General features: G+C 39.9%; 2 protein-coding genes and 1 pseudogene across 2 annotated transcripts; 1 reads left to right on the forward strand and 2 right to left on the reverse strand.

The window, feature by feature from the left end:
• Nucleotides 1-2,885: 2,885 nt before the first annotated feature.
• Nucleotides 2,886-7,374, reverse strand: LOC120173661 (annotated as a pseudogene).
• Nucleotides 7,375-8,596: 1,222 nt separating this feature from the next.
• On the forward strand, nucleotides 8,597-9,941 carry LOC120173738 (probable pectinesterase 66). Its single transcript, XM_039180815.1, has 5 exons — nucleotides 8,597-8,823; nucleotides 8,907-9,066; nucleotides 9,142-9,360; nucleotides 9,441-9,691; nucleotides 9,776-9,941. Exons 1-5 carry the CDS (start codon nucleotides 8,597-8,599, stop codon nucleotides 9,939-9,941), a joined length of 1,023 nt encoding a protein of 340 aa, XP_039036746.1.
• Nucleotides 9,942-10,148: 207 nt separating this feature from the next.
• Nucleotides 10,149-14,255, reverse strand: LOC120173739 (glycine-rich cell wall structural protein-like). Its single transcript, XM_039180816.1, has 5 exons — nucleotides 13,087-14,255; nucleotides 12,635-12,735; nucleotides 11,902-12,021; nucleotides 10,423-10,679; nucleotides 10,149-10,316 (listed from the first exon to the last, which is right to left on the reverse strand). Exons 1-5 carry the CDS (start codon nucleotides 14,253-14,255, stop codon nucleotides 10,149-10,151), a joined length of 1,815 nt encoding a protein of 604 aa, XP_039036747.1.
• Nucleotides 14,256-14,458: the final 203 nt, after the last annotated feature.

The raw sequence follows: 14,458 nt of genomic DNA on the forward strand, positions 1-14,458 counted from the left end.
TATTACAGAACTGCTACATAAGAATCAAATGCTTAGTGCGAATTCAGCCTCCACTCCCATGGCAACTACAACCAAACTCAGTAAGAATGATGGGGAAGTGTTAAACAAGCCTCAACAGTACAGAAGTGTGGTTGGGGCACTGCAGTACATCTGTCATACAAGGCCAGATATCTCATTTGTAGTTAACAAAGCTGCACAGTTCTTGCAAGAGCCCACTGAGGTTCATTGGCTTGCAGTCAAGCGTATCTTGAGATACTTACGAGGAACACTGGAAACTGGCCTCTGGTTTTCAACTCAAGCGCAAAAGCTGGTGACTCTCACTGCTTTTTCGGACTCTGATTGGGGAGGAGATGCTAATGACAGAAGGTCGATCTCTGGTTACTGTGTGTACAATGGAAACCACCTGCTGGCATGGAGCTCGAAAAAGCAACGAGCAGTGTCCAGGTCTACTGCAGAAGCTGAGTACAGGAGCCTTGCAGATGCTACTTCTGAAGTTGTATGGATCAAGGCTGTGCTACAAGAGATGCATATTGCACTTCCTGAAGAACCTAAGGTGTGGTGCGACAATACAAGTGCAGTAGCTATGGCTGCAAACCCCATATTACATGCTAAAAGCAAGCATATCGAGCTAGACCTGCATTTTGTGCGAGAGAAGGTGGCAGCACATGAAGTGCAGATCAATTATGTGCCAACCAGCAGCCAAGTAGCAGACATATTAACAAAGCCTCTTCCCTTGGCCAAATTTGACCTGTTTAAGAGTAAATTGTGTGTGTTTGAGTTGAAGGAAGTGTGTAAGAAGCAGGGTGAATGTTAAACCACTTTCAGTTGAGTGGTGGTTAGAAGCTGTTAAGCAGTTAATTGGTTAAGTATAACCGATTGTACAGCTGTGTATTACAGCCATTAAATAGCAGCTCAACTTGTGTAAATCAGCATGATTCATGTGAATAGCAAATCTCTCTTTTTCTGCTTCTCTTGCTAAGTTTCTTCCATAGTTAACACGTATGAGTCTCACTACTGTTGATTATTGTGTATTTTATAATGATGCTCTTGAAACGAGAAATCATTTATTTGTTGATTGTACTGTGATCACTTCTCTTTAGAATGGTATTTTGTAACTGTCTCTTCTGTCCGTTCCTCACATGCCATGGGAAATCAAGCTTGTTTGGGCTGCTTCAACTTGGAAAGGTAAATCTCTCTTAACCTCTATCATGAAGACTGCTTGATGTGCTTTCATCTACAAGGTTTGAGAGGAGAGAAACTGTCATATATTTCGAGGTAAATTCCGAACTATTGAAGACTTGCTTGGTTCTATAAAAGAGACGGTAGGAATTCATCATATGAATAGAGATTTCAATAAGCTTGATAATGTTAATATGCTTCTTTGTAACAATTGGAATATAGCATAATTTGTTTGTTGTATAGTGGTCTCTGACCTTCTTTGAAACTTTGTATTTTTCTTCTTAGATAAATAAAAAATCTAACTTATCAAAAAAAAAAAAAAGAACTGGGAAAAAGAAAGAAGTTAAATCTCGTACATTTGTAAATTTTATTTTACCCAAAAAATATATATTATGATAATTTTATTATTTTTATTTTATTAAGAAAGTATATTATTATGAAAAAAATTAAAGATGTTGTTATATACGACATAGATTATGGTACATCTTTTATTAATGCAAATATTTTTATTTATCTATTTTTTAAATTAAGAATAGATTTAAAGAATATAATAAATTAAATTAAAAAATTGTTCATATAACATTTTTACTATTCAATCTGAATTAATTATTAATAAATTATATACGACAATTAGAAAAATTATTAGAAAAATCGTTTGCAACTAAAATTGCAGATTCAGTGAACTAATTAATTACTTGGTAGATCAAATAGCTCAGCATGCACTGCTAGGGTTTCCAGATGGATAACTATAGACCATGGCTTGGGCTGATTTAATACCCAAAATATGGGCATGATGGATGCATACACTTGACATGATGGCATCATAAACATTATCCATTAAAAGGATAAGATTCCCAACAGTCAAACTACATGAAGAATTGGCTTTTGAATAAGCGGTTATTTGTGGTTGTTAGTTAAATTGCAGTTGGTCATATAATCCTATAAATTGGATGACATTTTATTAGCCCTCTTTAGCATTTGGACCGACCAAAAAGAAGTGATAATCTTTACAAATTTTGCCCAAACGCGTTCTCGTAAGCAACTGACTCGTGATCGGGCTCTTGCACGCTCCAATTTGTTTTTTATCGGATTTTTTAGTACATTTTATCTATATATGAAAAATCTAACATGACATATATCATACATGTATATCTTTTTCAGACGTAACTTGTCACTGTACAAAGTTTGTTAATGGATCTATGCAATAAAATTTTCAACGAAAGTGAATCTGGGAAGATAGGTAAGGGTTTGCAATCTGGACGTCTTATCAGCTTGCTTTAGCTACAAACATAGATAGATTGAGGAGTTGACAATAGCGGGAGCGATCTTAAAAATTTTAAATTTTTATGTATTTTAGATGTTTTTTCAATATTTTTTTAATGAACTATTTTCGTTGTCCTAAAATTTTATAAATTTGTTCTATAACGTAAAATTCATCATCAATTCCCGACTACAAGATCAAGCCATCAATTTGCCTTATGCTTCAATACATGAACAGCTCCACATTTATACTGTAACGTTCATCTACCAGAGTAACTGAAACTAGGACCATGTCTAACTTTGTCAAAAAGTTTGATCTAATTTTGTCAGTTCAGGCCCTTCAGAGCATCAATGTAACTGTAACAACGGTTTTTATGGAGCAGTTACAGTCTAAAACCAGTTATAGTTAGAAACATATTTGCGGGGAGATAATAGGGTGTTCCATGTACATAAACTTAGATGTTATTATTCTGAATAATAAGAAAGGGATGAATAAAAGCACCCTTCATATGAGTTCAAACTTAAACAATAACCAAAAAAGAAACTAATAAATAAAAAGTAAATTAGAAGACGAAAATCACTTCAGAAATTCCATTAGCTTCTTCAATCCAAGGAAGATCGAGCTTCAGCTTGCCGTCCGCCGACCATGTGGGAGCCACCTCAGTACCGTTCACGTAGCAGGTCATTGGCGCAACATTAGAGTAGGCTAGGAAGCTCCAGCCGCATTGTAATCCAGTTCTTGAATTGTTCCTCCAGAGTTAAACATGTTGGTTAGACAAATAGGGGCGAATTTAGCAATTGGACCCAGATTTTTCAATGGCACAAAGCTGAAAATCTCAAATGAAGATGGTTGGATGACGACTTGAATTGGATCGGATTTTGGTGTCACGAGCAGCAGGATTTCAGATTGGTCTAGGTAGACCACATACTCTTCAGCCTCACCCATAGCAGCAACCTCCTTGCATTGGTCCCATTCGATGTCGGTGACATGCACCGAACCAGACACAGGCTTGTAGCACTGTGGATGGCCGATGATCCTCCGCAAGTTACTGTCCCATCCGGCTCCTTGACAGTTGAAACCTCCAATAACACCTCCATACTGCACAAACAGAGGATGTTGAGATCATACATATACATCCAAATAACTTAATGTACAAGTAACTGAATGTTTCGATAAAAATTGAGGTACCTTATTGAAATTCCATAGCTTGAGCAGGGACTTGTTGTCAAATAAAGGGTTTACAAAAAGGCAGTCTCTGGCCGGAAGGGCAAATTGCTGACACTTGGGGACGGTGCCATCAGGGTAAACAAGCTTCTTAATAAGGTCGAAATCATGACCGCCGAGGGAATCACTGATGTAGACCGGTCCACCACAAATCACCCTGGATCCAGCATGATATTTGGCGCAAACATGGTCTGATTGGAACATGTCCCAATCTGGTTGTATGATCTCACCCATCCACAAGCTGTTATAAGCACAGTGGACCATGTGAACGCCTTGCAACCAGAAAACTCCGTTCGGATCCCCATTTGGATCTTGGAACCAGAAATCATCACCTGTTGTGAAAACAATTATAATAAAAGACATGTTTTGGTATAGTTACTGTAATCGGTGGAATCGAATGTGTGAGTTTCATACCAACTCTGCCCATGGATATCTGTTTTGTCCCCAAGAAGAAAAACTCATTGCATTGTTGCATGCTGGAGTTGATTCTGGTCCCTTTGAAGTTCTTCGACAATGATTTTCACAATCCATTCTAGTAAGCCTTGGCTAGGTTAACCCTGCCTCCGTAATCTTCGGATACGTATTCGAGAGTCTAAATCGAAAAACATAAACATATAAAATCGTTACAATGTTAGATCAGACAAATAATATAGTACTTTGAGTTTATAAAACTACTTACATGAATGACATCGACTTTTACACCGGTAAAACCGGATTTGGCAAGGTGAGAATGCATGGAGTCATAGAAGTCACCGGCTTGACTGGGATGAACTAGTCCAATCCCTCCTTCAACAATCTTATCCACGGCCAAATCCGGCATCGTACCATCAAATCCCGGAGAGACATTGCAGGGAACTACTTTGCAATCGAGATTATTTGCTCCAGGTCTAACACCACCCCAAGCACCACAAAGAGCATGCCACACCCAAATATCGTCTAAACCTTTGAATTGGGTTCTTAAATCCCTTGTAAACGCTTTCATGGCATAGTCATCAGCGTTGCAGCCAAATATTTCATGGTTTCCATTCGAAAGACCGCTTCCTTCTCCTTTAAACATATCATCCAATTCTTGTTTCAGCTTGTTCATCTTTGCTTCGAGTTCAGAAACATCTGTGTTGGAGGGCGTTGTCACAAGCCTTGACGGCATGCTCGATTTCAATAGCCTTTGTGATCAGCATCTTAGGCCTCTGTGGGTTGAATGATAAGGCGTTGGGACCCGGAAATGAGCCTCCCTTGTATTTTCTAAACTTTTCACCCTCTTCAAACTTGTAAAGCCTGGCAGTCATTTGTTCCCCTCCAAGAACAAGGTTTTTCGCATCCCGGTTCAGGTCATCGGTATCTGCATTGACACTTTGCCAGCCATCATCGATGATGATAAACCCAGGTCCGATACCGGCATCAGCGAACTCTTTGACACCCTGCCATACACTAGCGGGTTCCACGGTTAAGTAAAACGCATCCCAAGTGCACCAACCGAATTTGTCAACTATAGAAGGAAGACCCTTCCCTTCCAAGAGCTTAAAGGTGTTAAGATGAACCCTGATAGCACTAAAAGTTTCTTGCATCAAGTTGAAAGGGGTTTCATACACATGAACATAGGCTATAGAGTTGAACAACGACGACTTTACTTTACTAGAACCACTCTGAGCAAAGATCATAACATGGCCATCGTTGCCAGGCTTAAGAGCAGACCTGAAACCGCCTTCGATGATCGGTATGATCATGACATAGGACTTTATTTCAGGGACATCTAGGACTACCCACTGGGTTTCCATTTGAAAATCAGATCCTGAAGTCCCCACCCATTGTGTAGACCACCATGTTTTGAACCTAAATATACTTAGAAAGTTCCTGCCGGTGAAACTCTAGGAAGCACGGGGACGGCAAACTTGTGCCGTTTCAAATACCCGATACGTCCCCGGTACGGGAACGACACGGGGACGGCTGAGGTACGTATCGAGGACGTTCCACGGTGGCAGGGTACGGCTGAACGGCGTCGGGGACGTTTCGGAGACGGCATGTGACTTTCACATGCGTCCCCAGGATATTTTCGTCATTTTGCATTAAGAAAACAACGGGAACAGCATAACCTAATTGGAGGCTGCAGCTTTCGACAATAATCCAACTTTTCTATTGGAGCTTCGGCAGCAATTGTTTCTGCTTCTTGAGCTTTTCGACAGCAATCGGCAGCAACCGGCAGCAACATGTGAGTTTCTTCATTGCATTGAACATCATTTCGTTGTATTTGGCAAAAATGGTTCTCAAAATGGAATATTAATTTCATATGCCTTGGAGATGTTAAATCTTTCTTTTTGTCCTGGTTCGGTTATCCCTTCTTTAATTTTAGCCTGAGTTTGTGGAACATTGCGCTCTTTGGGTTTATGTGGTCGATTTGATTGTGGATGAACGATTCCATTTTTAATAAGAAAATCTTTGGAGTTGACCAGATTTTTGAGTCGGTTATGAAAAGAATTTCATTTTGGTGTGTTTTTGGCTAAATTATTGCTTCTTTACCCTGGATTTCTATAGGTCTGTTAACGAGATTATTACTTTGAATTAGTTCTTTTTTGTCTGAGTTATTGCTTGGAGAGATTGATGTGCTTTAATTGTTGGGCGTTCTTATTGTTGTGAATTTGTGTTGGTTCAAGTTTGTTATTTATTATTGTTTTGTTTTTTCCTAGATTTGCATTAGCCTGGCGTTCCTTTGCTTTAGTATTCGATCTATTCTTGGGAGTGGACAGAAAGGCTTTGGCAGGAAGGGATCGTTCATTGTTGTAGTGTGTTTCAGTAGATCTATTTGTTGTAAATTCCTATGGATCTGCATTTGAGATTAACCATTATGTTTTTACATAACTGCCCCATTATGTTTGATTTGAGTTTAATATTATGGTTTGAGTTTTAAGATTTAACACTTTAATATTATGATTTTATTATGAATTTCATTATTCCAGAGTTAATATTATGGTTTGAATTTTGAAATTTGACATTTTAATATCGTGGCTTGTTTATAGATTTTATTGTTCTAAACTTAATATTGTTGTTTGACTCTTGATATTTGACTTTATTTATAATTGTTTTATATATATTTTATAATTTTAAAAATTACCGTTTCTCGTCCCCGTCTCCGTATCCGTCCCCGTATCCGTATCAGTGCAACCTAGGTGAAACTACCCAAAGAGTTCAACATACTATCAGAAGGCTCATCCTGGCTGAACCCTAGGAACCCACCTTTGTGTGACAGAGCCTGGACTCGTTGAACCAGTGGAACCGGTGCATCGGACTCGGATGCGTTACAGACCGAGGAAAATGGTGTGAAAGTGACATTGCTAGGAACATCATGTAGTAAAGGAATGCCTTTGACACTCAACTTTCCATCACACAGATCAAAGCACTTGTCCAAACTACTAGACCGAAGAAGATTGGCAATGGAATTACCAGGGTTGTTTGGCGGTGCCATGACAAAACAAAACGATCGAAACACTCAAAAAGGATAAATGAAGTTTAGGGTTTGGATGTCAATATGGGTAACAAGAGACAGATTTTATACAGAAAGGAGCCACATTTTTTTTTTTTGGAATTTGAACCCCAAAAGAATTAGTTTCTGCAAATTAAGGCTAATGATCCTCTGAAATGAATAAGGAAGGCGAGATATTTACGAAGGATTAATGTACAAGGAAAAGATTACAAAGAACAGTTCATGGCAGTTGATGAGATAAAAAGGAAAGATTTTTCTTCAGGAGAGATGTTTGTTCGAACACAAAAGAGAATGGTGGTGAGCTGGTTTAGGCTATGCACGTATATATAGATTAAAAAAAAATTTGTTGGACGGTTGAGTCAGTTGTTTCTGCTAACTTCTATGTGTTGTTTAACATTTGATGGATGCATGATGATGATACATGTAGAATGCATGGATGTATGCATGTATAGTATATGCCAAAGGAAATGATGACGCGAGGATGCGCGCTTGGGACAATTTGGACCCAAATTAAAATCACTCACTCTCGTTGCATTAAAATCAACAGCGACGCTTCCTTCATCATCAATAACCACAAATAAATCAGAATTGTGGTGGTTGTTGCTCGTAAGTCGTAAAAATGATGTGGTTATCGTCGATGGAATCAATACATAAATACATGCTTCAATGCACAAGAATAGTCTTTTTCTCACCGAAATGCATGCTTCACTGCACAAAGAAAATTAAACATCGTAACATCTGGTTTCTTTTCTTGCAAGCAAATCCACTACATCAGTGTCACCAAAAGTTCTTTTAGTGCGTCACCATTAAATAAATTAAATTAAAAGGAGCAACTTAGAAAATTTCCCCTTTTAAAGGATAAAATTGAATTTGGTCATCCAAAATCCATGTCTGTGGATTAATTGCTGAAATTTGGCGTTAATAACTTATAAAAATGAATCTTTTTTATGGGCTCACTGCTGAATTTTAAGAAATAAAAGTGTCTATTAGGTACCCCAATTTGAAGACACTAATGGGCTTTTACTAAATAGAATGTATCGATCTGACCTGGTAATCGAGGCTTACGGCTTTATTTGCTAACCATTGGGCATTTTCCGGTTTGGGCTACTTCAAATATCCATAGAATTTAAGTAATACCAACTAATATTTTAATTTGGGAATTAAATAAAAAAAAACAGTTAACCCTCCATACGATTATATGGCAATAAAATTAAGAAATACCAACTAATATACCTTTTATAATGTATATTTTAATTTGGAAATTAAATAAAAACAGCAGTTAATGAGACAATAATTTTCATTTATCCTCCATACGATTTTATGGCAATAAAATTAAGTAATACCAACTAATACATGTCAGTTACTTTGGTTTTTGACTGTTCACTGGTGGGAACTTCCATGTGTACTGGCAGAACCAGATATCAAATTCATTTCTTTATAGATATCATCCACAGAAGATGCAGTGCCTCTTTGCATTCGTTTTGATCCTGTTGTTGCTTTGTTTCGGTTTCTGTGAGTCTTTCGAATGCAAATCTGGTGCTGGACATCGATCTGGGGTCGCTTATACCATCTGGGTGGATCAATCTGGCAAAGGAGAGTTCAAATCTGTTCAACAAGCTATTGATTCAGTCCCTTGTAACAACAATAAGTGGATACGTATCTATATTTCTCCGGGGATCTTCAGGTCCTACATAAGCTCATGCATGTAATTAAATATGAAAGATGTGTACGTATGTATGTATGATTTGTCTTGTGTTGTTGGTATAGGGAGAAAGTTACAATTCCTGCTGATAAGCCTTGCATTTTCTTGGAAGGATCCGGGAGCCGATTAACCATTATTGAATGGGATGATCATAAGTGTACCAGTGACAGTGCTACTTTCTCCTCGTATCCTGATAACATTGTTGCAAAAGGCATTTCTTTCAAGGTATAGAGTTGTTTTTTGATCCAATTATGGTTTTGGTCTTTCTAGTTTATATGTTAATCTAGTTTATATGAACAGAATATCTACAACATACCACCGGTTGTACTAGAAGGGAAGAACTCGGTGGTGCCGGCTCTAGCGGCAAGAATATACGGGGACAAATCAGCGTTTTATAGCTGTGGTTTCTTCGGGTTGCAAGATACATTATGGGACGTAGAAGGCCGCCATTACTTCTACGGTTGCTACATCGAAGGTGGTATAGATTTTATATTCGGGAGTGGCCAATCGATCTATGAGGTATGTATCATGTAATATGTTTGTTAGTTTCATGAGAAAATGAGATTGGGTTTTACGAGTAAGATGTTGTAATTCTGCAGAGTTGTCAAGTAAATTTCACGTTGGGAAAATATGCACCCCAGTATCCCGAGGGTTACATAACGGCACAGGGAAGGAGTTCATCGGATGATCCAAGCGGTTTTGTGTTTAAAACTTGTGCTTTTGTAGGGACTGGTAAAACGTACCTGGGAAGAGCATATGGGGCTTACTCTAGAGTGATTATATACAGGTCAATGATGTCGGATATAATTGTTCCTTCTGGTTGGGATGCTTGGGACTATGTTCACCAAGAGTACGTCATTCCATTATTGATAAAGAAGGACAATGTTCGCAAGTTAATTTGGTTTACGTAGAATTTAAATGACAATGTTTGCAGGGGAAATTTGGTGTACGAGGAGGCTAATTGCAGGGGAGCAGGGGCCAACACTTCGGGGCGAGTGCCTTGGATGAAAAAACTCGGTGCTTCGCAGCTCCATCAATTTGTGAGGAGATCATATATTGATAAAGAAGGATGGATTGATAAACTGCCGATCAAGTCCTAACCAACAATTAAAGGCTTAGAGATTTGCAAGTGTTTTGGCCATTGACCATTAAGTTGTAATAATATTATTATCAAAGAATAACATTTGAATTTAGATTTTTTTTCCAAACTATATAAGACCGTTGATCCTTTATTCCATTATTATAACGACGTGTTACAACATGCATAAGTAGGAGCTCTAACCTTTCAAAACTTTGGAGCTTTATAATTAGGATCCACCACCTTCAACACCTACACCACCACCTCCACCATGTCCTCCTCCATCTCCACCACCATCTCCTGCATCGCTACCAACTCCACCATGTCCACCTCCACTACCCCCCACCTCTTTCTCCACCTCCAATTCCGCCACCCCAACCCCACCACTTCTTCCAACCTACACCACCATTGCCACCAACTCCAACACCTCCTCCTACACCGCCACTATCCCCTACACCACCTCTTCCTCCACCACCACCACCAACTCCAACACCTCATTCTGCATCAGCACCACCTCCAACACCAATCCCAACATCACCACCAGCACCACCATCACCATCAACGCCAACTCCAACACCTCCTCTTGCACCGCTAACAACCTCGGTACTATCTCCACTTCCTTCACCGTTACCCTCAGCACCTCCGACTCCTCTGTCGAGCTCACCACCACCCTTTCCAAAGCAATGATCAATACGGCGACCCTTCTTTTGAACAAAGTAACAATACACACTCTTTGTTCGTCCCGAATCAGCCATTCCCACTAATATCAACGCAAGAAATACCGTAAAGACATGCATTTCAACATTTCCAAAAACTTCCCCATGGTTTCCATCTTATGAGAAACGACGCTTCAAGGTCTATAGTATACACGATGCGATGCTTGTAGTTCCATTCCATGCTTCATAGAATACACTATTTATAGTAAAGGGTTTAACCTCTAACGATAATGAGGTCGAAACGAAAGTAAAACACATGAAAAGGATAGAGCGTCCATTGTTTTAGTTGAAAAGAATGTGAAGGGAACTGAAACTTTCATTTAATCAATTTTAATTTTTATATATTTTTTAAAATTTAAAATTTTAATTATACTATATTAACTTAAAATTATCCAACAAGAAAATATTAACTCAATTTATTGCTAATAGTTGGATATTCAGACTCTTCCTTCACATCATTAGCATGCAATTTTCGACTGAATAATGCATGAACACTGGTTTTTTCAATAGTGTCAAATGGAACAATTTAATTTAACTGTCCCCTTCATTTTCCTCAGCAACCTCAATGAACCTTTTGGTGTAACACAAACCAAAATATACAATGTTAAAATATTGAACTAAAATAACAAATTTTAATATAATAGAAGGACCAAAATCATACATTAATAAAATTATTTCGACTTTTCATTTACAAATTAAGTCAAAAAGAAAATAGATTATAAGTTCATCTACTCGATGTTGAATTGTGCTGAAATATATATGAGATAAGCATATTTTCTACAACATAGCACCAGGAATCTGGAGAAACTGACACTAGCAGCTAGAATATACGGGGACAGCTCGACATTTTATAACTGTGGTTGCAAGATACGTTATTATGGGACAAGATCACCATTAGTTCTAGGGTTGCTATCAATTACGGGGAATAAATGCAATTCATTTATTTCAATTTTCAACTATCTTTAAAATTGAAAAGAAATATAAAAACCATGCACGTCATGACGTAGAGAGAATATTTGTGTGAAAACATCTGATTCAATGGATGGAAATTTGATGATCCTTTATTCCATAATTACAATATTATTACAACAACGATAATACACGTTTTACTAGGCTTATAAGTGATGACATTAACAAATGTAGATATGCATGAGTACACGCTATGACTCATTTTTCATCTCCTTACTTTTCAATATTTTTTACCTTTAAATTAGGATCCACCTTGAATTTCACATTTTACTCTATGGCTAGCTCCACCTTTCATACCTTTTCTTCCATCAATATTTGCATTACCTCTAGCGTTTCCTCCTACACCACCTCCAGCACCAGCTTCGGCACCAACACCCACACCAACTCTAGCACTTATACTACCACCGACACCAACTCCTGCATAGGGATGGCAAACGGGCGGGTCGGGTGCGGATACCCCCTCCCCCATCCCCATATCCACCTAATATTTTTCAATTCACCACCCGCCCACCACTCATGATGGGTACAAATTTTCAAATTCACACCCGCCCACGCGGGTACATTCTCAAATTCATCCCCACACCCACTACCCACTAGCGACGTACCCGTCTAGACCCGCCTGACAGCAAACTTAAGTTATACATAAGCAACAAACATAAAAAAAATGTCCATTAAGAAACATAATAAAATAATTCAATGATTATCTAAGTTAAGTGTTAATATAGATCTTAAAATACATAAAACACCATAATAAAGGACATAATTAAAGTCTAGAAACATAAATGACAAACACATAATGTTTTTGTTCTTTGACACAACATTATAAAATTTCAGGCAATATTTGTGACATATAATACTCCAGTATTACAATCATCATTCTCTATTTCCTCCAACTGAGAGCGCTCTAATTTAAATTCACTACTACCTACATATATAATAGAAAGTAAAACTAATATAAGTTAGTAACTAAACTTTAATAAGATAATTAAGTACAATTTGACAACTAATATAAACTAAATAATAATATTACCTTTAATATCGGCCCAAAGCCAATTTTGAGCATACATTAATGCTTCAAACGTCTCCGGAAGTAGTCGACTACGATAAGGACCAATTACTCTTCCACCTATACTGAATGCAGATTTTGATGGGACAGTGGAGACAGGAATGCCCAAAATATCATTTGCTATTTGTTGGAGAGTTGGATAAATTACATGTTATATCTTATACAATATTAGAATTTATAAATTAGTCTCTAAAATTACACCTAAATTCATAATGGTCCAAAATTTAATGGATATTTAGCTGGGCGGGCGGATGTGGGGCGAGCGGATGCGGGGGGGGGGGGCGGATGCGGGGCGGGTAATGTCTCAAACCCATTACCCGCCCACCACCCGCGATGGGTACCACTTTCTAAATCCACACCCGCCCACTACCCGCCCCAATTGGAGCGGATGCGATGCGGAATCCACGAAACTGTACCCGTTTGCCATCCCTACTCCTGCACCTCCTCCTGCACTACCACCAGTTCTAGCTCCAACGCCACCACCTCCACCAGCCCCAACACCTCCTCCTGCACCACCACCAGCTCCGACACCTCCTCCAACACCAACACCACCGCCGACACCAACTCTAGGACCACCTCCTGCCCCAGCACCAACGCCACCACCTCCACCAGCCCCAACTCCTCCTCCTGCACCACCACCAGCCCCAGCACCACCTCCAACCCCTGCACCACTTCCGGCATCAACTCCTCCACCACCACCAACGCCAACACCACCTCCACCACGTCCTCCTCCAGCACCACCACCGACACCACCGACACCACCACCGACACCAACTCCACCTCCTGTACCACCACCAGCGCCAACACCACCTCCACCACATCCTCCTCCACCACCAGCTCCAACACCACCTCCACCACCTACACCACCACCGACACCAACTCCACCTCCTGCACCACCACCAGCTCCAACACCACTTCCAGTATCTACACCACCACCCACACCGACTCCAACTCCTCCTCCTGTACCCACACCACCTCCACCACGTCCTCCTCCACCACTGCCACCACCAGCACCACCTCCACCTCCACCACGTCCGCCTCGTCCACCGCTACCACCAACCCCAACACCACCTCCAGCACCTACACCTCCTACGCCAATCCCGACACCACCACCACCAGCGCCTACACCACTACCCACGCCAACTCCAGCCCCTCTTCCAGCACCAACTCCACCTCCACCACCTCCGCCAACTCCACCCCCTACACCACCACCGGCTCCACCACTACCACCGAATCCACCACCGCCGGCACCTCCACCTCCAACAATACCACCAAATCCACCATCGCCACCTCCACCAACTCCATCACTACCACCGAACCCACCACCACTACCACCTCCACCAACTCCACCACTACCACCTCCACCGCTACCACCAAACCCACCACCTCCGCCAAAGTCACCACCGCCCATACCACCTCCACCACCGCCCTTTCCAAAGCAATGATCAACATGGCGACCATTCTTTTCAATAGAGTAACAATACTTTGCATTGTCTATTCGTCGCCCTTCAACAATTCCTATTAATATTACCGCCAAAAATACCACCACGGCATGCATTTCAACGTTTCCTAAAAACTTCCCCATGGTTTCTTTTGAAAGGACGCTTTTGAAATAGAGAGAAACATTCAAGTTATATGGTATACAAGATGCTTGTAAGTTGCAATTCCATGGCGCATAGCATAGGCTATTTATAGTAAAGGGTCAGTGGATCTTCTACCCTTAACGATAATGAGATGGAATCATTTAAACTAAAGTCAAAAGCATGAAAACGATAGAGTTGAAACTCG

The sequence above is a fragment of the Hibiscus syriacus genome, unplaced genomic scaffold (genome assembly GCF_006381635.1).
Source record: "Hibiscus syriacus cultivar Baekdansim isolate YM2019G1 unplaced genomic scaffold, ASM638163v2 tig00111983_pilon, whole genome shotgun sequence".
In the NCBI taxonomy this organism is placed as follows: Eukaryota; Viridiplantae; Streptophyta; class Magnoliopsida; order Malvales; family Malvaceae; genus Hibiscus; species Hibiscus syriacus.

Bases quoted from the DNA above. Each gene is read 5' to 3' on its own strand.
- LOC120173738 (XM_039180815.1), top strand. From the start codon at position 8,597: ATGCAGTGCCTCTTTGCATTCGTTTTGATCCTGTTGTTGCTTTGTTTC. The intron at 9,067-9,141 runs GTATAGAGTTGT...TTATATGAACAG, and splicing joins CAAAAGGCATTTCTTTCAAG to AATATCTACAACATACCACC. The intron at 9,361-9,440 runs GTATGTATCATG...GTAATTCTGCAG, and splicing joins GTGGCCAATCGATCTATGAG to AGTTGTCAAGTAAATTTCAC.
- LOC120173739 (XM_039180816.1), bottom strand. From the start codon at position 14,255: ATGGGGAAGTTTTTAGGAAACGTTGAAATGCATGCCGTGGTGGTATTT. The intron at 10,680-11,901 runs GTATGAAAGGTG...CGTTGATATTAG, and splicing joins AAATATTGATGGAAGAAAAG to TGGGAATGGCTGATTCGGGA. The intron at 10,317-10,422 runs GCAGAATGAGGT...ATGGTGGTGTAG, and splicing joins GTGTTGGAGGTGGTGCTGAT to GTTGGAAGAAGTGGTGGGGT.